Source organism: Peromyscus maniculatus, chromosome 7, assembly GCF_049852395.1.
Source record: "Peromyscus maniculatus bairdii isolate BWxNUB_F1_BW_parent chromosome 7, HU_Pman_BW_mat_3.1, whole genome shotgun sequence".
Classification (NCBI taxonomy): Eukaryota; Metazoa; Chordata; class Mammalia; order Rodentia; family Cricetidae; genus Peromyscus; species Peromyscus maniculatus.
The window spans coordinates 121,583,172-121,607,275 of record NC_134858.1 but is presented as its reverse complement, the minus strand read 5'-3'; the positions used below and the strand labels follow the sequence as shown (position 1 = coordinate 121,607,275).

Genomic DNA, 24,104 nt, shown 5'->3' with positions numbered 1-24,104 from the left:
TAACTACAGGAAGTATTATTAAGAGAGATAGGGCTGCCACTAGGGACACAATGAAAATGTAATCTAAGCAAGGACGTGAAGGAAGTAAGGGAGCTCACCATGGGGTGTCTGTGAAGAGGACACAGCAGTGTAGAGATGAAGTATTGATGGAACAGCAGATGGCATGCTGTGCCTGGAACCTTGAACAGGGAAAACAGTGGGAAAGTTGGTCGTGAAAGCAATGAAGGGTCAGGTCACATGGTCCCTCAGAAGTCACTGCAAGTACTTTTTGTCTTTTGTGCTGAAATGGGGAAGTTACTCAGAGGTTTGGGGTGAAAGAGTGACATAGTTTGTCTTAACTTAAGAAGCTTCAATGTCATGATTAACAGTGATATGTCACATGCTTCCCCTTTAATCTCCAGAACACAGTGAGTTCTGTTATCCCTAAGTCATGTCAATATTGTGCTGGAGGACTAAACCAAAACAGAAGGCTAGAAAGCAATATGGCCAGTGTCTATAGATGATATGATTAGGAAATAACATGATTGTGCGTGTTGAAAACAGCGCTCTGCAGGATTATGAAAGGAGAATATGAGGCTACTGGGGCCTACCATACAATATTGTGAAAGTTTTCATCTGTAAGAAAAATACAACAATTTAATTGTATTGGCCTTTATAGCTTCAAGTTCTATACAGCAACAGTTGACACAACTGAAAGAAGTCCACAGTCATTGTAGATGACATTATACAGTTCTCTTTGTGACTGGCAGATCAAACTAACAAAAGAATCAGTAAGAGTGGAACATAGGAACATCGAGTAAAGTAGCACATTGGACCCAGTAAATACAGCATGCATATTCCTCTTCACACTGCATCCCACCTTCTTCTTAAGGATGGCATTGGTATGTTGTAGAAATCAGCCTTATACCGTTCTGTGTCTTAAAGCCCAATGGGTTGTTCTAAAACAGACTAGTTTTAGAAAATTCTCAAATGTTATATCCAAAGTAATGAAAATGTACAGGTTATAGCTACATACAGAATGTCTAGACAGTAAAGAAAGTAAAACATGAAAAAGATGTCATTATAAAGTTCAAAAGCATGTCTTTTTCAGAATATGTGGAAAGGTGTAGTAGTTCCTTGCCTTGTTCCTGTGACCAAATTACCTGAGAAAACAAAACAAAAACAACAAAAACACTTAAGGGAAAGAGGGTTTATTTTGGATATAGTCTGTCAGGAAAGGCCTGGTGACAGGAGTGTGAAGCCTTCTCATTCCATCTTTGGTCAGGAAGCAAGTGGGGCCAGAGTATAAAACCTCAAAGCCTGACCCTGGTGGTCCTCTTCCTCCAGCAAGGCTCCAACTCCTAAGGGTTCAACAACCTTCCAAAACAGAGTACTGAGGACCAACTGTTCATCACATGAGTCTATGGGGGATAGTTCACATTCAAACCACAACAGAATAATAGAATCATGAAGAAAGGTAATAAATTATAAAATCTATATTTTAAAAAGTTAGATTGTCTAATCTCTGGAGGATGGAATGAAAATTGAAGAAGTGGACAGAACTGTATTCTTGAACCCTGGAGCTTATTTTATTACTTAGGTGGTAACTATGTGGACACTTGCTTTGTTAAGCTGTTCACCTTCATATGACTTTTTAGATGTTGTGACATGCCATAACACAAAAGTACTGCATAAATGAAAACAAAACTGTAGACACCAATAAAAAATATGAAACTGGGTAGGTTATATATAAAGAAATGGAAACAAAAATCAGGAGAAAAATTATGGAAGGATGTCATTCCTTGTAATACTGCAGGAAGTAGATTTAGCAAAACTGTTCCTAGGTAGTTCTTAAGCTATTTCCAGGCAATGTGGCATCTTGGCAAGCAGGGGAAATTTAGGGTTCCTTGAATGCATAAGAAGAAATTTGTGTGGCATGTATGGCAAAACTATCTTCAACATACCTGAGAGTGATGATGCACACCTATAATCCTAGCACTCCCAGGAGAAGCAGGATATGTGATTTCTTTCTCTCTCTCTCTCTCTCTCTCTCTCTCTCTCTCTCTCTCTCTCTCTCTCTCTCTCTCTCTCCCCTCCCTCCCTCCCTCCCTCTCTCTCCCTCTTTCCCTCCTTCCCCCCTTACTTGATCTGAATTTACTTTACAGAAGACATTTTTTTTTTTTTTTTGGTTTTTCGAGACAGGGTTTCTCTGTGTAGCTTTGCGCCTTTCCTGGAACTCACTTTGGAGACCAGGCTGGCCTCGAACTCACAGAGATCCACCTGCCTCTGCCTCCCGAGTGCTGGGATTAAAGGCATGCGCCACCACCGCCCGGCAACAGAAGACATTTTAAAAGTAGAAAGTTCAGAAGTTGACAATAAAATGATGGCAATGATGGTTTGGGGGAGAATAGAAAATGGAGGAGGGATTCAGAAGGGAAATGTTCAATGGTGTGTGTGTGTGTGTGTGTGTGTGTGTGTGTGTGTGTGTGTGTGTGTGTGTGTGTTAATAAAAGGAATGATGCCAGGTGGTAGCAACATGCCTTTAATCCCAGCACTCAGGAGGAGAGGCAGGTGGATCTCTGAGATGGAGGCCAACCTGATCTACAGAGTGAGTTCCAGACAGCCAAAGCTTATACAGAGAAACCCCATCTCGAAAAAACAAAAGTAAATAAAATAGAATGAGTGGTAAGGAAGTACTGGTAGGACTCTTGCTCCCTGAAAAGGGTAGTATATACCAGTTGCCATTGACACCTTTTAGATGCCAGATACTCAGAGATAACCCTGTCAACTTCATTTCCCCCGCTTGAGACAAGCATCTGTAAATTTGGGATGTTGAGGTTATTGGTTTTTTGTTTTGTTTTGTTTTGTTTTTGAGACAAGACTTTGCTGTTTAATCCAATTTGAATATGAACTCTTGATTTTCCTACCTCAGCTTCCTGAATGCTGAGATAGCAGGTGTGTGCCATCACATCTGGTTTGCTTTTATTTTTTTCAAAGTCTCACAAATGATTCTATGTGCAGTCAAGTACAAAATCCAGTATGCCCAGCTATGATGCCTATGAACCACCAAAAAAAAAAAAAAATGGCTACCATCACACAATCACCTTAAGGGTGCAGAAGCAGCACACACACCTTGGCAGTAACCAAAAGCTCTCTAATTGGACTTAAGGCCTGCTCAACAAGAGATAATGCATATCTGGTACTGGAAACCTAGCCAACTACCCAAGCCTAGTGAAGTTGTGGATCTTGGAAGATAACCTACAACCACCACTCTACTAAAATAACATAATCCATAACTACATTATAAATATTTGTCCATATACTCACATATAAGTATAGTCCTCACTCTCATCAAAGAAACTTCTTTTTGCAATAAACAGATACCACTACAGAAAACCACAACTAATCAAAATGCTGAATTGTGGAACCCAGTCCCAACGGATTCATCTACAAAACAATTCCTGAAAGTAGGGCTTTAGGGCACATTGCAGAAGTAGAGATTGTAAGAGTCAGGTGCTGAAGCTACACCTACAGAGTCTTATCAACATGACTGCCTAAGCATGAACTGAACAAGGACATCAACAGAAAACATGCTACACTGGATGAGGAAGCTCATAAGGCCTCAACCCTATACAACTCCAGGCAACTAAGGAATTCTGAGAGTGGAAGAAATAGTCTTCCCCAGGGAAGAGCACACCAATTGGTTATCCAATACTAAATGGTCAATCCTGAAAACATACTGCCAGTAACATTATACAGACTAAGCAGGCTGTATGTAAGAATATATATGTATGTGTATATTTATTTGTGTGTGTGTGTGTTGTGTGTGTGTGTGTGTGTGAATGTAACAATTGATAAAAAAAAAAAAAGAGGCCATGAATTTGAAAGCTCAAGGAGGGGTCTATGGGAGCGTTTGGAGGGAGGAAAGGGAAGAGGAAAATGATGTAAATATATTGTAATCTCAAAAAATAAAAGTTTTTTTAACCCAGTATGTTTTTAAGATCTCAACATGCCTACAAAACTCCTGGAATTCTTTAAAGTGGGCCTGAGAGTCTGCATGCCTCACAAGTTCTCTCCCAAGATGCCCACATTCTGTGACCACATTTAGAGGATCCAGAGGTGAAAGAAATCAAATATACTTTGAACCTTGAGCTTGTGAAACAAAGCATATGTATTTCCTGGCAATGTGGGACTCATAGAGCTTCTGCTGTTGTGAGATGAAAGAACAAACACAAAACAGCCCAGCAGGACACAGTGAGATTCCTTAGGGGTCACTAGTGGAGACAGCATGGCCCCAACCACATTTTGACCCTGGAAAATATTTCCACGGTGTTCCAGCTGTTTTCCCCACCAGATTATGCCTTCTAGTTAGTCTTGATTCTTGTTCCCATCAAAAATATTTGAGGTGAAGGAATAAATTCAGCCAAGACTAACAAAATCTCTGAAGGCTTCACCACTGTTCTCTCGGTCCTCTGTTTCCATAACACGTGGCTGGGTCTTGCTTAACCTACCGTGATCAGCTGAGTGGTCATGGTGAGAAGCCAGAGTGTTTTCTAAATAAGCTGATTTCTGCATCTGTTTGAACTGACCTGAAAAATGTATTTGTTCCATTTGGGACTTTCTGAGCAAACAATGTCCACTTTGTGTTGTGTACACCACCTAATTATTTCAGATTCCACAGCATCAGTTCACAGAAAATGATCCAGGTTTTTTGCACTCTTGGCCCAGTTGTCCTTTGGAGGTGGGTATATGCACAAAGGACACACTATGCTGAATTTATCTTAGTTGAAGTCTTAGGAAGCCCTGCATTTTTATCATCATGTGTTAATAAAAATAGACATTTAGTGTAGCATTTTCCTTACATTGTTTTTAGATTGAGGCCTCTTTGTTTTCAAACCTCACACTTGTTTGATTTTTTTCTCATCTTTGTCAGTCTCACAGCAGAAATGGGGCAGGAAACAACCAGAGCCTGTAGCTTCCATCCCAGATCCAGTTCTCTAATTGTCACCTTGTCTTCAGTTCTGGCCATTTCTTGCTGTCCTGAGGGCTGGCTGTCTCTTGCTAAATTTGTTACATAATTTAAACTGCTTGGAAGTGTTCATTGAAGAGTCAGGACTGTCCCCATTTTTAAAAGTGCAAAATGTAGACTGAGAAAGGTTATATACTTTTCAAAAAGTATGCATTTTCCCCAAAATTCCATCAATAGCAAATACAACTATTATATAAATGAATTCTATCTATTCTATCACTGTCTGTGCACATGTGTGTGCCATATAAAGATTAAGTTAAGCAATTCTCTATGAATAACCATAGGAAAATCTAGAAAGAACAATATGATCTCACAATAAAACAATCAGATCCTAGGCTGGCCTCAAATTTGGAATGATCCTTGTTCCTTTGCCTTGATGAGTGCTGGGATTACAGGCATTCCATCACACTCAACCTTTCTTTGTTCTTCATATTGGTGATGAATTTTTAAATAATGTTTTCCTTCACCAGACTATGTAAGAATATGAGCAACTCAATTCTAAGGTAAATATGGGAGTAATGTTATACAAACACATATACATGAATTTATGTTTACCTGTATTCATGATTATTCATATATGTGAATTTTTATAACCACTGCATGGATCATCTGTAAGAGGTCTTGGTATGTTTCATTTCTGCCCATAGAAATACTTGTATTAATATGTATCTACCAGAACATAAGTAGAAGCATTTTTCTTTCTTATCTTTTTTTTCCCCTGAGACAGCGTTTCTCTGTGAAGCTTTTTTTTTTTTTTTTAGCCTATCCTGGAACTTGCTCTGTAGATCAGGCTGGCCTCAGACTCACAGAGATCTGCCTGCTTCTGCCTCCTGAGTGCTGGTATTAAAGGTGTGTGCCACTACTGCCTAGCTAGCAGCATTTTTCATAACAGCACAAAACTGTAAATTAAAAAAAATTGTAAGCCCAGATATATATCAACAGCAAAGTATATAAATAATTTATAATTGTGTAGGTACTGGCAAAAGAAAACACCCTAAAACTATAGCTATAATACCAATGTAAGTGAGGCAGAAGTCAGATGCCAAAGAAAAACCACTGTATTTTCCCATAATATGAACCTTGAACATAGATAAAATTAAGCAGTTTTCAGAGATTTGTGCTTAGTGGATATACAAAAAAGTAAGGAAGGATCTGTAGAGAGGTCTGTTGGGAATATTATTTTAAGGTGTGTTAGTTTTGTTTATGTTTAACTCTGTGAAGCTGTATTACTCTGCCTGTCAAAAACACCTGATGTTCTAATAAAGAGCTGAACCAATAGCGAGTCAGGAGAAAGGACAGGCAGGGCTGGCAGGCAGAGAGAGAGAACTCTGGGAGGAAGAAGAGATGGAGGAGTGAAAGGAGCGAGCAGGCAGAGAAGGAGGAGGACTCCAGGGTCAGCCACCAGCTACACATCAAGCCACAGAGTCAAAGCAAGATTTACAGAAGTAAGAGAATGGGGAAAGCCCAGAGGTAAAAGGCAGACGGGATGATTTAAGTAAAGCTGACAAGAAACTAAGCCAAGCTAAGGCCAGGCATTCATAAGTAGGAATAGGCCTCCATGTGTGATTTATTTGGGAGCTGGGTGGTGGGCCCCCAAAAAGAGCAGAACCAACAACAGAGGTCATTTTCAACTATAGTTTTAGGGTGTTTTTTCTTTTTCTTTTTTTCTTTTTTTTCCCTGTACTTATACAATTATAAATTATGTATATACTTTGCCGTTGATATATATCCATGTTATTTACAGTTTTGTGCTGTTATGAAAAATGCTACTAGCAGGGCAGTGGTATCACACACCTTTAATACCAGCACTCAGGAGGCAGAGGCAGGCAGATCTCTGTGAGTTTGAGGCCAGCCTGGCCTAGAGAGCAAGTTCCAGGACAGGCTCAAAAAAAAAAAAAAAAAAAAAAAGCTACTCAGAGAAACCCTGTCTGGTTTCTGAAAGATAGAAGGCAGGACAGGAAGGGGTGCTGGCAACCCCTTCCTGAGATAAATGAAATCATCATTAGGTTAAATCATCTTGCCTAGTAGTAACAGTGTGGGTATACAAAGAGAAGTTGAGGATACATTGTGGTCCTGGTGTGAGAGGAGGCTTAGCTGGGAAAAAGGGCACTCCTCTACCTTTCCCAGTAACAGAACGAAAAAAGGGTACCTTTGTTTCTGAGTGTGTTTGAGAGTAGATTCATTGTAATTCTGACCTAGGCATGACTGCCACTGTACTCCTTTGTGAAAGGTAAAGCCGTAAATAGAGTGATGAACAGAGGCTACAAATGTAGGCTACAGATTTAGATAAAGAATTGGTGACTTGTCGACCTGAAAAGTTTTAAAAGATGTTAGTAGACCTTGAGACTATAAGCAGAGGAAGGAAAGGAAAGTGGAGGAAAAGGAGATCTGTAAGTAATGCCATGAAAAAAGAGGTGACTGTTAGGGAGTTCCTGAAGCCCAAGAAAGGAGTGAGAACCCATGCTGAAGATAACTAGAAAGGAAAGTGAATTTCAGATTATGAGAGAATTTCCTCTTAGCTATCTATCTAATTATTAGGACCTTTGTTAAATCATCAGTGAGATAAGAGATGTGGGAAGAAAGATTTGAGGCACACAGAGATAATGCGACCCAGAGCCACAGGTCAACACCTCAACCAGAGATGATTGATAAAGGAGCAAGGCCCTGCTGACATCTTGCACCTGTGCTTGCCACATAGGCAGCCACAGCCTTGTGAAACATTTCCAGAAGCTCCTAACAGCAGCCCAAGAGTCCAGAACTCTTGGGATTTGTCTTGCACAGGAATAAAAAACAGAAGGAATGGGGAAAATGTGGGTAGGAGCAAGATGTGTAAACTGATCAACCATCTGTGAGGTCCAGGCAGAGAGGGAAACTTTGGAAAAATAGGGAGAGCCAGAGCTGGGGCTTGGTGAGACAGAGAGTAGAATCTGGAGTCCATGAGACAGGCAGAACAGGGGTCCAGGTCACAGGAATTTCCCATCCTGGAGTGAGAGTTACCTCAAGGGATGGAGTCACCTTTGGCACATGTGACCTCCCTGCCATAGGATGAGGAGCTGTAGCTCTGAAGAAGTCTGAGATGGCCTTGGTCAGCACCTGTAGCTAGAGTTTTCCTGCCTGGCCCACAGTCAGGACAAATCTCTGTCACCTGCCAGGTCCCACAACCGCTCAAACCCAACCAAGTAAACACAAAGACTTATTTTGCTTACAAACTGTATGGCCGTGGCAGGCTTCTTGCTAATTGTTCTTATATCTTAAATTAATCCATTTCCACAAATCTATACCTTGCCACATAGCTCGTGGCTTACCGGCATCTTTACATGCTGCTTGTCCTGGCGATGGCTGGCAGTGACTCCTTCTGCCTTCCTGTTCTTTTATTTCTCCTCTCTGTTAGTCCTGCCTATACTTCCTGCCTAGCCACGGGCCAATCAGTGTTTTATTTATTGACCAATCAGAGCAACTTGACATACAGACCATCCCCCAGCACAGCCAAGTGCAGACCATCTCAGACACCTGCACTCAGGCCCGTGGTCCTAATCATCCTCTATGCAGACCTGCTGGGTAAAGCCATGAGGAACCCAAGAACGGGCTCCCACAGGACATACAGAACATCCCACAGCAAGCACCCAGAGAGGGAGCAGAGGCAAGAAGAAAATCATATCCTCTCCTGAGGAGACAGTACAGCGAGCAACATATGGCTCTGTCCCACACAGCTGCCTACAGTCTAAGCACAGAGAGGGATGCTGCATAGCAGGTATTATCATTGAACTTCAGGACTGCCTAGTGAAAGTTGTACAATTGTGTTCTTTGTCTTTCCAGTCCCCACACAGAAGCCACCAGTGGCTAAATGATTGCCATATGGACAGCAAATTCCAGGTTCTTTCTTTACAAGAATAGGCTTAGCTGCAAGTTTCTGGTATTGAGGAACCTTAACACTTGACAAATTAAATTCCACATGGAAATGCAACATACACAGGTTGCTATGGTGAGGCTACCCTGGGCATAATATCAAAATCCAGGAGACTCTTAAGGTTATGGCTAGTTTCTGAAAAGGTCATAGTACCTAGTGTGAGTCTGACCCTGGGAATACAGAAGGAAAAGAGCCATTCTAAAATGTTTAATACTTATCTATAAATACATAAGAAAAACAATAGTTTCATATGCATGGTAGTATCATAAAGTTTCATTTTTACTTTTAAAAAATATTTATTTATTAAATGTGTATGTTTGTTCGTTCCTGAGTGGCAGGAGCACTCAGAAGTCAGAAGAGGGTATCAGATCCCCTGTTAAAGGAATTACAGATAATTGTGAACCACCTTGTGGGTACTAGGAATTGAACCTGGGTCCTCTTAACTGCATTTAGCCACTGAGCCAGCTCTTGGTGCCCAAGCCCCACACAGCTGCATTTGTTCAGAAATGTGCATTGTATGTAACCCTTCTGGGCTGTGGCTGATATTATGTCCTATTCATCCGTAGAAGGTAAGTTTTTTCACCTGCATCAAAATGCTGTGTATTTTTATACTTAAGAGTTAAACTCTGTTTTCTAGAACCCAGGTATGCAAGGGTCAAATTCCTCAGGACTCAATTTAAAAAAAAAAATCCTCAAAGCTTTGCAAACAAAACTAAGGAGTTTGGACTTTATCTTGTGGGGAACTGGAAGCTCTAGATGGTGGTTAGGTAACAATGGAAATCACCAAGATGAGCAAATGATTGAAAGCTACATGACTTTGAAAGCTACATAGTTGATTGGGTAAGAATATAGAATCCTGGGACTGGAGAAATGGCTCAGTGGTTAAGAGCACTGACTGCTCTTCCAGAGGCCATGAGTTCAATTCCCAGCACCCACGTGGCAGCTAACAACTGTCTGTAACTACAGGATCTGATACCCTCACACAGACATGCATACAGGCACAATACCAATGCACATAAAATAAAAATAAATAATTTTTTTAAAAAGAATATAGAATCCTAGGGTGCACTTAGTGGCCTACACCCATGCACTCAAGCCATGCCCCCTCTTCTCCTCTTCAGGAAAGTGGATAGCATGGATTTCAGGCCTTTGTGTCCTGACTGATTTCGATGCACTGAAGGTAAAGTCTGAAGAAGGTGTTCTCCTATAAGCCAGCATAGGCTACTCTGAGCACTAAAGCTGTCTGAAAATTCTGCTTCTGGGACACCAAACACCCCAAAGGGGAACACCTCAAAGAGCTGAGCTTGCTCTACTGCTCAATCCTCTATGGGTGCTGAGTGACCAATTGGGGCATGTACAGGAATTTTGAGGACTTGTTTTATTAAATACAACCATTATTGGGGACTAAGTTATTATATGTTATCTAAAGAAGAAGTAATACTTAAAAATCATCATTTCCAATTATTTACTATTCTTCACTATCAGCTAAGCTTTTGAGGCTATCTATGTCACTGTACATGCATGGTGAGAACTCAACATAACACTGTACCACTGAATATCTTCTCCCCAACCCCAGTGATATCATGTTGGAAGCTCAAAATGGCCCAAAGTTGTATGTACACCATAGAAATTAACAAACAGATGAGAGATTTTTCTGCAAAAAGTGGATAAACATTTGTCAATCTACCATCAATATCCACACATTGCATTACTCTCTCCATGTGAATTTCCCTCACCACCACACTCTTTGTGATTGTAGCAGCCCATCACTCAATGGATCTTCTCAGATTAGTTATCAAATGGATTTTTAGAGTGGCATGGTGATCTGACTACTTTATTTGCTTTTACTCAGTCTGGGTGATTTTTTTTGTGCTACACACACACACCATGGAGAGAACAGAGAGATGGGAACAGAGATTCTCACTTTCTCATGTATTGGCCTGGCTTCCCAAGGTAGCTAAGACCAGATGCTGGTCTGTTCCCTGGGGCAAGGTATAAAAGAAGGGATTGCCACCATTGAACCAACAAATTCCATGTTAACTTCTGTTTCTAGTGGCTCATAACTGCTCTGGGTATCTTTCTGAGGTGCCCAGTTCCTAAATGTCACTATGTAGCCAAGAATCCTATAGAAAAACTAATTTGGGTTTTTTTTCCTTTTTTTATTAAGAGATTTTTCTATTCATTTTACATACCAACCACAGATTCCCCTGTCCTCCCTCCTCCCACCCCCCAGCCTTCCCCCATTCCCACCTCCTCCAAGGCAAGGTCTCCCATGGGGAGTCAGCAGAGCCTGGTGCATTCAATTGAGGCAGGTCCAAACCCCTCCTCCCTACACCAAGGCTGTGCAAAGTGTCTCACCATAGGCACTAGGCTTCAAAAAGCTGGCTCATGCACTAGGGACAGGTTCCAATCCCACTGCCTGGGGGCCCCCTAAACAGTTCAAGCTAAACAACTGTCTTGCTTATCCAGAGGGCCTAGTCTAGTACCATGGGGGCTCCTCAGGTATTGGTCCACAGTTCATGTATTTCCACTAGTTTGGTTAGTTTGTCTTTGTACTTTTTCCAATCATCATCTCCATATCTCTTGATTATAGAATCCCTCCTCTCTCTCATCGATTGGACTCCTGGAGCTCTGCCTGGGACCCGGGCATGGATCTCTGCATCTGCTTCCATAACTCACTGGATGAGGGTTCTATGATGACAGTTAGGTTATTCAGCCATCTGATCACCAGAGTAGGTCAGCTCGGGCACCCTCTTGACCATTGCCAGGAGTCTATGGTGGAGTCATCTTTGTGGATTCCTGGGAACCTCCCTAGCACTCTGCTTCTCCCTATTCCCATGGTGCCTTCACTTATCATGGTATCTCTTTCCTTGTTCTCCCAGTCTGTTCCTGGTCCAGCTCAAACCTCCTGCTCCCCTAAGCTTTCATTCCCCCGTCCCTTGCCCTCAATTACCCCCTCTATTCCCCAGGTTTGCTCATATAGATCTCATCCATTTCTCCATCATTGGGCGATCCCTGTGTCTTTCCTGGGGTCCTCCTTACTAGCTAGCCTCCCTGGAGCTGTGGGTTGCAGTCTGGTTATCCTTTGATTTACATCTAGTATCCACTTATGAATGAGTACATACCATGTTTGTCTTTCTGAGTCTGGGTTACCTCACTCAGGATGATATTTTTCTAGTTCCATCCATTTGCCTGCAAACCTCATGATGTCATTGTTTTTCTCTGAAAGTAGTACTCCGCTGTGTATATGTATCACATTTTCTTTATCCATTCTTCAGTTGAGGGGCATCTAGGTTGTTTCCAGGTTCTGACTGTTACAAATAATGCTGCTATGAACATAGTTGAGCATGTGTCCTTGTGGTATGATTGAGCATTCCTTGGTTATACAACCAAGAGTGCTGTAGCTGGGTCTTGAGGAAGATTGATTCCCAATTTTCTGAGAAACCACCAGATCTGACAGAGAGTTGATCTCCAGAATATATAAAGAACTCAAGAAAGACTAGACATCAAAAGGGAAATGCATATCAAAATGACTCTGAGATACCATCTTACACCCGTCAGAATGGCTAAGATCAAAAACACTGAAGACAGCTTATGTTGGAGAGGATGTGGAGCAAGGGGAACACTCCTCCACTGTTGGTGAGAATGCAAACTTGTACAGCCACTTTGGAAATCAGTATGGCGGTTTCTCAGAAAAACTAATATGTGATACTCAAAGCATAAGTACATAGCTGGAGGCAGCAACAGGTCTCTTGTCCAAACTATTCACCACCATGCCTATAGGTAGACCCTTTACCAGGACTGCTGGGGCTGAGGAGATGGCTTATTTGGTAAAGGGTCTGCCTATAGGCATGGTGGTGAATAGGCATAAGGATCTGAGTTTCAATCTCTGGCACCCACATAAAAAGCCAGGGACAGTGGCACATGACTATTTCTCCAAATACTGAGGAGAGGGGGAATGTGGAGACAGGAGAATTCCTGGAGTGCATTAAACAGCCAGCCTAGCAGAATCATTGAGATCCAGGAGTTTCAATAGGCAGTAACTTATTCACTGCTGAGATTTGCTTTGCTAAGGGATTGAATGCTCAGGGATATCTTCATGACCTTGGAGTTGGTAAGGAAGAGGTTGGGCTTTTTCTTGTTATTATTGTTTTCAGTTTTTTGGGCGTTTTTTTGTTTGTTTGTTTTTGTTTTGTTGAGACAAGGTCTCTATGTAGTCCTGCCTATCCTGGACTCACTATGTTAAACCAGGCTGGCCTTGAACTGACAGATCCTCCTGTCTCACAAGTGCTAGTATTAAAGGCATGTTCCATAATCCTGGCAAGAAAAGGTTGTTTAAAGTAAGACACGACCTGGCATGATTCCGTCCTGCATGTCTGTTCTGAGGAGCAGCAGGCGGTTTCCTCTGTCCAACTTCTCTGACACCGAAGTGCGCGCCTCCACCTCATGGAAGACTCGATGGGCATGGACATGAGCCCTCTTGGGCCTCAGAACTGCCTTTTTGGTTGTGAACTAAAAGCTGACAAGGATTATCACTTTAAGGTGGATAATGATGAGAATGAGCACCAGTTATCACTAAGAACGGTTAGTTTAGGGGCGGGGCAAAAGACAAATTACACATCATAGAGGCAGAAGCAATGAACTACGAAGGCAGTCCAATTAAAGTAACACTGGCAACTTTGAAAATGTCTGTACAACCAACAGTTTCTCTTGGGGGCTTTGAAATTACACCACCTGTGGTCTTAAGGTTGAAGTGTGGGTCAGGGCCTGTGCACATCAGTGGACAGCACCTGGTAGCTGTAGAGGAAGACGCCGAGTCAGGAGATGAAGATGAGGAGGATGTAAACTCTTGTCTGGAAAACGATCTGCTCCTGGAGGAGGTAACAAGGTCCTGCAGAAAAAAGTAAAACTTGACGAAGATGGTGAGGATGAGGATGGTGATGATGATGATGATGATGATGATTTTGATGATAAGGAAGCTGAAGAAAAAGTTCCAGTGAAGAAATCCGTATGAGATACCCCAGCCAAAAATGCACCAAAATCAAACCAAAATGGAAAAGACTTAAAACCATCAACATCATGATCAAAGGGTCAAGAGTCTTTCAAAAAGAAAAAACTCCTAAAACACCAAAAGGACCTAGTTCTGTAGAAGACATTAAGGCAAAAATGCAAGCAAGTATAGAAAAAGATGATTCTCTTCCCAAAGTAGAAGCCAAGTTCATTAATTATGTGAAGAATTGCTTCCAGATCACTGACCAAGAGGTTATTCAAGATCTCTGGCAGTGGAGGAAATCTCTTTAAGAAAATGGTTTAAACAGTTTGAAATATTCTGTCTTACTTAATTTCTGTAACAGTTGATATATCTGGCTGTCCTTTTTATAATGCAAAGTGAGAATTTTCCCTACTGTGTTTGATAAATGTTGTCCAGGTTCCATTGCCAAGAATGTGTTGTCTAAAATGCCTGTTTAGTTTTCAAGGATGGAACTCTACCCTTTACTTATTTTTAAGTATGTATGGAATGTTATGATAGGACATAGTAATAGTGGTGGTCAGATGTGGAAATGGTAGGAGACAAATATACATGTAAAATAAACTCCGTATTTTAATAAAGTAAAAATAAATAAATAAATAAATAAAATAAAGTAAGACACGAGGGAAAAAATGACCACAAAGACAACTTTTAAAAAATTGATAATTTTTTTAATATTTATATTTTATGTGTATATGTGTCTTTGTGTATATACATGTAGATGCATGTAGGTGCCCTCAAAAACCAAAAGAAGGTATTGGATCCCCTAGTGCTGGAGTTACAGGTGGTAGTGAGCTAACCTTGTGGGTGCTGGAAACTGAATTCCAATCCTCCAGCCTACTTGCTTATTTTTGAGATAGGGTGTTCTATAACAGGCTAACCTTGAACTTCTGATCCTCCTGCCTCTACCTCCCAAGTGCTGAGATTACACGTATACACCACCATACATACCCAGTTTATGGAGAGCTGGGAATAGAGCCCAAAGTCTCATTCATGTTAGGCAAGCACTCTACAAAATGAGCCACATACATCTCCAGCCCAAATTGGGCTTTCTTGAAGTTGAGAATTCTCTTCATTAGAAGACACTTATGACAGGCCAGAAAGGCAACACAGAGTAAGAAATGAAACTGTTGGCATGTAACACAGACAGGCCCCATAGCCAGAGTACGGAAATGAATGCAAATCAGTAGAAAAAGACAACCCAGTAAAAACTGACCAAAGGCTTATGCAGACATTTCAGAAACCCAGGGCTCTTTTGATGGCCTGGTGAGTATATGGAAAGTTGCAGACTTGTCAGTTGTCAGAGAAATCAAAAGGCAAATTGAACCATCAGCACACAGTCATAAGTCTAGACAGATCTTTATAAACCGAATGGCAGGGCTCTGACTCCCACAGATTGTTCTCTTAACTTCATTCGTGCTGTGGCACCTGCCCCCAATAACTGCTTCTTTTTTTTTTTTTTTTAAACAGAATGTCGAGTGATAGGATACAAAGCAGCTGAGGCTAATGAGAATGTGAACTGGCATTTCCTAATGCCACCCATAGTCCCAAAGTTCCCTGCAGTGAGTGCACCCATCAGAGGAGGATGGTAGAATGTTCACACTAGTTCTGTTTATTAAAGCCACAAACTGGAACAACACAAATGTCCATCAACAATAGACTGGAATTAGGCGTGGAAGGAAGCAGGAAAGGGGGAAAAATCTATAATCTGAAGCTGCTTAAGTATCCAGAGTTCCTTCTGCTGTATCGTGACTTTGTTTTCTTCTTTACTGTTTTAAGGTTAAAAGTTCCAAGATAGGTAGTTTAAGCTTGTTGGGCGAGAGGGGGCAGGGGTTTGTTTTTGTTTTGTTTTCTATTACATATGAAACAGGGCCAAAGGTGTTAAATGACTTGCCCAAGTGACAGAGCTTAGTCAGTGGTGGAGTAGAGACACAAACAACAGACCCTATTTGGCATCACTGCACCAAACTTTGTGGAGTCAGGTTCAACTACATTTCCTTGTTGGACTGGCAAAGCATGAGAAATCTTAGGTTTCCACCTAACCTGGGGAATGAGACTCTCTAGCTCCCACTGGCCTCACAGTAGTTGTTCAAAACCTGATTCTGCCACAGTTCGGGTATAGGGAAGAGTCAGTAGATGGAGAAGCATAGGTATTCCATGTGTGCTAGAATCAAACTCGGCCTCACAAGTGTACTCTGCCACTGAGCCTCCACACGTACCCTCTCTGTGCAAAAGTCATCTCTCCTCTGAAACGCCCTGGGTCTTGTCTACCTGGATTTAGGGCTTATCCTTTGCATTGTCCCTGCATCCTCGATTTACGTGAACTAGGTGGTATGAAATGAGACTGCCTCGGTAGGTCAAAAGAAGTCAAGAACAAATCATCCCGCGGTATTTAAATATTCCCGCCAACTGAATGTCTGCTCTGGAGTAGTGCTTGGCATATTGGCATCGATGAATCAGTAAGAAGTTGAGGAAATGTGATCCTTTCCCTGCGCTCTGAAGTCCACACCCGGTGCCAAGCAGGGGCGCCTTCCCTGCCGTGGCTCTGCTGGGTGGGGCTCGCCTATCTCCGCTTACGGGCCTCGCCCCTCTGGCGCGAGTTAATGAGATTAGCAATTAAAAGGCGGGCAAGCAGCGGCCAGAGACCAAGCCCTGACAGACACCCAGCGCGGGCCATGGAGAAAGCACGGCCTCAGTGGGGCAACCCGCTACAGTTTGTGTTCGCCTGCATCTCCTATGCTGTGGGCTTAGGCAACGTGTGGCGCTTCCCCTACCTGTGCCAGATGTACGGCGGAGGTGAGTGCGGACAGGCAAGTCGCGGCAGGTGCCTGGATACCGGGTGGCGGTGGCGTTCAATCCTGCGCTCCCCAGCTGGGGGTGGCATTCTGTCCCGAGCGCCCCAGCTCAGGAAAGTCCTAAGCGCTTCAAGGGCGAGTGGCTCTTATGACAGCTCAGAACGCGAAGGCGCAGGGCCTTTTGCTCTAAGATACTGAGCCTCGAGTCCTGAACCAGAGCTGCAGGTCCAGCAGGTGCAGGTGCGGGGCAGCGGCGGGGAACTTGCTGTCCCGGCACAAGTGCGTCACCCCTCTACTGAGGTGCAAAAGTGAGCAGTAAATTGTTTAACAGGAACTTGCCATACATCTTACAGATCCGAAATTTAAGTCCCTGACCACAAGTTGAAACACAAATCAAAAGGATCGTGAGTTATTTCTTTAATTTTTCTTAATAAAAAAGATTGGTTTGTGGATGTGGAGACTTGGTTTGGGCTTGGAATCATAGAAGGCAGGAAAAACAAATAATTCCATACCCGGATAATTTGTTTCTTGGTTCTGCTGTTGTTTTGTTTTGTTTTCTCTGACCCGAGGATGGGAGGGGAGAAGGGACTGAGGGTGAGGTGTGGGACAGACAGCAGCACCCTCACCCCGAATTCCTTAGGGGAGCAAGGAGTGGGGAACTTCTGGACTGAAATCTGTACGGCATGGAGGAAGTAAGTCTCGGCATATATTTTTTAAAAATCCTCTTCAATTCCATTTTCTAAAACCTTGTCTAAAGGAAAAGTCAGCATTCTAACTGAGGCAGAAAATGGCATGGTCACTGTCTTTTAATAAGATCAAAATGTTAGAAACTTTTTAAGCCCTTCAATAAATTGTGGAACACTCGCCTAACAGTGTGCTTGATAGCCATAAAGGTAAAGTTTTAATAAGATTTTCTCTTAATATTTTATCATATGTTAAGTGGAGGGAGAAGAAGTCTGATTCAAAACTAACATTTTTAAGCAGTTGTGCTTAAAATGAGAGAAAAGAAAACTAAGAGAAACATTCCAGTATTTAGAGTGGTTCTCTGGGGGTTCTTGTTTACCTGACGGCATGTGTGTCTATACACATGGGGGTCTAATCAGCATTGCTTTTCTCACTATCAGAACAGTTAAAGATGTTAAATTAGTGTATTACAAAATTTAACCTGTTTAAGAAAATCTAGCCCTCCCTCCTCCTGTCACTCTAGCCAGATCAAAATCAACTTAACAAAAGGTTAATCTATAGATTAAGAAGAGTGTATTCATGATTCTCTTGCTCCTTTATTTTAATTTGAATTATTCAAATAATCCATATGTAGAGGACATATGCCATCACATGCTTCTAATGCTTCATAACTGGTGTTGGAAAGAATTATTTTCACATTTTTAGTACACCTTCCTTAATACCTTTATCTGGCTCCATAGTTCCCAGCCACCAGGCCAGGTAAACCACACTGTCACATGACTGCTTGATTTCTTGTTTATAGTCTTTAGGTGGGTACAAGTGATGCTAAATGGCTCTGAAGTTGAATATGTGTGGGGAGACCTTCAAATTACTGGAAGAAGAGAGCAAAAGAAATTCTAGGCCTGGTACAGTGGATGTTTAGCTGGGACTGAGAATTCATGTGTAGATGAGTGGATTCATGTGGAGCAGCAGGTGAGAGGGGAAAATTGTAGGTTAGACAGATAACAAATGTGTCCAGAATAAAAATTAAATTGTTTGTCCCAGCACAGTAGACATTTGACTATCTCTTGCCTGATAGTTCCACTTTATCCTATGCAATTCATCTTCATCCCAATCCCCAAGCTCTTTCCTGCCTCAACTACCCACAAGTTGGGTATCTAACTTCCCACTATGTAGCTCCTCCCCCTACCTTGGCTGTTCTTTACTTGGAGAACTTCCATGTCACCCTCCCCTGCTGGTCTTTCTGACTCTCCTTACCTGTAAAATCAAATGAACACTTGGTCACAAACACTCGGGGCTTTAGAATTTTTCTCTCACCCTGCCCATCCAATCCCCCAGTGCAGTGAGGGTGGAGGGAGTACCCATAAAAATGTACTGAATGAATAAGCAAGACTTGCAATGAAAAGCTATAAATTCGGGCTGAGAAAATGGCTCAGTGGATTAAAGTACATGTAGTGCAATCATGAGGATCAAAGTTTGGATATCCAGGACCCAAGTAAACATCTGGCAGATGTAGGAGTCTGCACTCAGGAAGCAGAATCAAGATCCTTAGAGCAAGCTGGGTAGCTAGACTAGCCCGTTAGAAAACTCTGAGTTCAATTAAGAGACCTTACCTCAGTAAACAAAATGGAGACTGATGAAGGAAGACACCCACCATCAACTTCAGACTTACACTAAATATGTGCACTTGTATACATACACACACAAAGTCAACAATGAAGAATGCTGGTGGCACTCCCACCCCACTCCATATAGGTCAACTGACAACAAGTTATTAACATCACCCCAAACCAGGTGGTTTCAACTCATTCTTAGCCTCCAGGGTAAGGATGGACCAGCTACAACATGAGAAAAACTCTGGACTCTAGAGCAGTGGTTCTCAACCTGTGGGTCACAACCCCTTTGGCAAACCTCTATCTCCAAAAATATTTATATTATGATTCATAACAGTAGCAAAATTACAGTTATGAAGTAGCAATGAGAATAATTTTATGGTTGGAGGTCACTACAACATGAACTATAGGAAGCTTGAGAATCACTGCTCTCTAAAAGATGTAAAAAGTCTTCTGACACAGATGCAATCATGCCAATCAACAAGGAACTTGTTTATAAACTGCCAAAAAAAAAACCTCCAGAATCAAACAGATTGTAACTGTTCCCTTCAGCCAGCCCTGAATAAGGAATGTTAATTCTGAGGATTATGTTCCAGGTGTCCCTCTTCTCGGCACAACTCTGCTACTCCAAAGACAAAAAACAAAACCAACAAGGATGATGAAGGAACTTTACAAAATCCCATTTTCAAAAAAGTCAGCAGACCAAAGTCCAAGGCATTAATTACTTCAAGGCTGCAAATGTGCTGAGCACAAATGTGTGATAACACACATGCACTAGCAGCTTACATAAATGTGCGTGTGCACGAGGTGGATTTGAATGCATGAAAAATGTGTGGAAGAAAGAGCAGTTGTGTGGCTGGAGAAAATATGGATTATGCATTTTCCCTGTCTTAATTATTCTCTACATGATATTTGAACAAGGAAAAAATTAGAGGGCATCTGACTTTATAGAAGGTCAAGTCATTCTCAGAGTTAATGTTCCATTCCTCTTCAAAGCTCTCATTTCCTTCTGGGATAGGAACTAAGTTCTTTTAGCCCCCTTAATTTTGATAACCCAAATTGATCAACATATTGCACCTCAAATGGAACCCCTCTCAGAGACCCATAGAGAGGACAGATCTGACTTTTTGGGGGGTTGGGAGGTTTGAGGCAGGGTTTCTCTGTGTAACAGCCCTGGCTGTCCTGGAACTCACCCTGTAGACCAGGCTGGCCTCAAACTGCCCAGCCAGGATTTGACATTTTTAAACAGGGCCTGTTGAGACTGATACTACTACTAGTTCACAGACCATACCTTGGAAGAAGAGTCAGGGTTGTTCAAATGTCCCCATTCTATCAGCTGCTGGGGGCTTGGCTTGCCATACTGGGTCCTAAGTCATAGCATTTGCTTTGCATCCTGGTATAAACATTCCCACTATGGATGGCTTCAGAATGCCACACAGTTCCAAGGTGCAAGACTGAAAAGATGTGAGGATGGCTAGGTGTGTGAGGTGCTCTGGGAAGGTTTGTATATACCACTGGAGTCAGCTGTTATGGTGAACATAGCTCAAATGAGCATCTAGCCTAGGCATGATGCACATCAAAGTGTCCAGGAATAGACAGGGTGTTTACTTCGAGTGTATGCATGCACATTCAGGCTGTGTCTTGTGCTGTTTCTATAGTTCTGGGTAGAACAGAACCTGAGTGTCAGAGGTCAGACATTAAGACTCTAGCCAAAAGCCAGGTGGTGGTGGCGCATGCCTTTAATCCCAGCACTTAGGAGGCAGAGGCAGGCAGATCTCTATGAGTTCGAGGCCCACCTGAGCTACAGAGTGGGTTCCAGGAAAGACACAAAGCTACATAGAGAAACCATGTCTCAAAAAAAAAAAAAAAAAAAAAAAAGGAAAGAAAAAGACTCTAGCCAAAACGAACTTCCAGTATTAGGCCCTAAAGTTGTGGTCTAGGCCATAGAAGATCCCTCTGCTGCCCTTCCCTGGTATTTTCAGCATCAGTCCTAGTGACAATGTACTCCACTGGGCTTCTGACATATCAGTCAGTCATGCTGTAGAGCATTTTCTACAGATGTTCAAGTCAGTCTTCACAGCACTCCCAGGGTTGAGCCTGTCTGTTACAGAGGGAAAACATGCCCAGAGGAGCAAAGATGGCCTCAGGAGGAATAATGAGGCTTCCACCATCTGTCTGCAAATGGGACTTTTTCTACAGCACTCTGTAGCTTCTGTATTTAATGTGATGAAGGCAGGAGCTCCTCTTGTGGTTCTCTCAGTCAGGGCTTCAGATGGACATTGGAGGGGCCTGGCCAAGAGCTTGGGTGTCCTCTGTGTTCTCCTTTAAAGGTCCCATGTACTTTTTGTTCCAGCCTTTTCTCCATTTCTGCCCTTCTCTGCGTACACGTTGCAATGCCTGATGTCCTCTGTGCATTCCATCCCTTCACCCTCCCCTGGAAACCTCCTGTAGCTAGAGTTTTCCTGCCTTGCCCACAGTCAGGACAAATCTTTGTCACCCGCCAGGTCCCACAGCCACTCAGACCCAACCACCTGAACACAGAGACTTATATTGCTTACAAACTGTATGGCCGTGGCAGGCTTCTTACTAACTGTACTTATATCTTAAATTAATCCATTTCCCACAAATCTATACCTTGCCACGTGGCTCGTGGCTTACCGGCATCTTCACATGCTGCTTGTCCTGGCGATGGCTGGCAGTGACTCCTTCTGCCTTCCTGTTCTTTTATTTCTCCTCTCTGTTAGTCCCGCCTATACTTCCTGCCTAGCCACGGGCCAATCAGTGTTTTATTTATTGACCAATCAGAGCAACTTGACATACAGACATACAGCACAGCCAAGTGCAGACCATCTCAGACACCTGCACTCAGGCCCGTGGTCCTAATCATCCTCTATGCGGACCTGCTGGGTAAAGCCACGAGGAACCCAAGAACGGGCTCCCACAGGAAAAACAGAACATCCCACAGCAACCTCCTCCTCCCCAAATCAAAAGTATCCCATGCACTCCTCTTAGGCATCTAGGCTAAGCCATCTCTCCTCTCTGTGATAATGTGTCTCACCTCATGGTAGAGAAGAAAGTGACAAGACTCAATGCCCATGTGTTAGAGAAGTCTCCATTCACCTGCATGATAGAATTACCAGTAATTGTAAAAAAAAAAAAAAAATTATATATGTATGCTTTCCCAGTGCCCCACCCCTAGAAGTCCTGAGGTGGTTGGTCTAGGTATGAACCTAGAGAGTTTTAAAAACTCCCTATGGGATTCTTTGCAGTCTGTAATCACTGTCTTATAGTTTGTTCTAAGAAGTAAGGGGCATAAAACAAAAATGAATAATGTAAACCTTCTAGGAACTTAAGTCATTCCATAAATATTTACTGAGTATCAGCTACAAGGCAGGACTTATATTATGGGGGAGCTAGCAGAGATGGATACTACTTTGGGGCAAGAAGGGGCAAATGTATAAACATTCTACACACAGAGCAGGTGGAGCTTTCACAGAAGGCTGTTTACTGAAACAATGGAAGAAGGACTTGATGTATGATGGAGTCTAGAAAGCCTCTAGCAATGGCATCATTAAATGAGTGCACCAGAGAGAGTTAAAAATACTTAGAATACTCCAAGCAGAGTAAACTGTGCAAAAGGCATAGAGAGCATACATTTGAGGAAAATAGCTAGAAACTCCAGGTGACTGTGATACATGAAGCAGAGATCAAGGCAATGGTTGGAGAGGTGAGAGGGGGTGAAGAGGTAGTCAGTATGTCTTCAAAGGGCCTTGTTCATGGGCTGAAGAAAAACTTCAATTTTTACTCTTAAGGGCAAGGCCAGGTTAAGTGGGAGAGTGGTGTGGTCATGAAGCACAGCAGGATGATGGCCGGAGATAAACTGGGTGGTGGGTGAAGGAAGGATGTTACAAGATAGGTGCAGAGAAAGGACTAGGAGAGAAATTCTTGAAGTTTTAGATCAGGTGGTCAGAGACAATAAGAATGGTTTCAGTTTTCCTCACCTGTGCTTCTGCTTTGTTCCTAAAACATGGATCTGAGTCAACCCGCCCCCCCATGGGAACCTATAGTGTAAACTGAAGTGGGAAGGAGGATAAATGAAAAGAATGAAGGAGTCGGATGGAGTCCTGCATTGAGCATAATAGTGGTTCTTTAAGTGGTCCTCATCACAACAGGCTGCAGGGTCATCTAGGATGTTGCTTCTTAAATCAAGAAAGTGCATGCCTCAAGAAGGAAATCAGGTTAATGGATACCTGCTGTGGGTTTTGTAGAGGACAAAGGTATGTAAGTGGAGGGAGACCAAGAGTCAGAAAACATGACATGAGTTGACTTTCTGTAAGTTGCTAACTTTGGGTTTTCTCTTTTTTGAGTCTCAAAGAGGTAGAACTCAATGTAAGGGCTTGGCCCTAGGGATAAATGTCACACAGAAAAGAATTTATCTACCAATGAGATCCTTGGGTTCAGCAAACAGGGTACTGCTATGGTAATTATAAAGGTAAGTAATTGCATGCTCCAGAATAACCTATTATTTGAGTAGGAACTCTGGAAAACAGAGAAATATATGAAGAATAAAATACAAAATCAGGGTCTAGAGATGAGGCTTAGTAGTAAGACATTCACCTAGCATGAGTGAGGCCCTAGGTTGAATCCTTAGTACACACACACACACACACACACACACACACACACACACACACACACACACACACAAAATAACTAACAAACAACAAAAAACCCTTGAAATTCCACCACCCAGAGATAATAACTGTTCCTATTTTTTGTTTAATGTTAGAACTACATTTTACATGTCATTTGATGTTTTGCTCTTAAAATTAACCTAACCTAGTAGGGCCAGCAAAATGGCTCAGTGAGTAAAGGCTCTTGCTTCCAAACCTGATGACTTGAGTTCAAATCCAGAACTAAATGACAGAGAGAACCAACTCCTGCACATTGTCCTCTGACCTTTGCATTTGACTTCTGTACACATGATTTGACATATGTAAGAAAGCACCTGGTCAGACACGATGACTAATAGCACTCAAGTAACTGAGGCAGAGAGATTTTGGGCTCA

The 24,104-nt window shown here is 42.3% G+C and overlaps 1 protein-coding gene and 1 pseudogene across 2 annotated transcripts in view; both read left to right on the top strand.

The window, feature by feature from the left end:
- Positions 1 to 12,734: 12,734 nt before the first annotated feature.
- Positions 12,735 to 14,546, top strand: LOC102924371 (nucleophosmin pseudogene; annotated as a pseudogene).
- A 2,001-nt stretch (positions 14,547 to 16,547) lies between these two features.
- The window catches only part of LOC102924685 (sodium- and chloride-dependent transporter XTRP3A), a 40,007-nt gene continuing 32,450 nt past the window's right edge, over positions 16,548 to 24,104 (top strand). Inside the window, exon 1 of one of the 2 annotated variants that reach the window (XM_076575543.1) lies at positions 16,548 to 16,740. In XM_076575543.1, coding sequence (XP_076431658.1) covers positions 16,548 to 16,740 — 193 coding nt within the window. Of the gene's footprint in view, positions 16,741 to 16,978; positions 17,432 to 24,104 lie in introns of those variants that run through there. The other variant, XM_076575544.1, reaches the window with a different exon arrangement.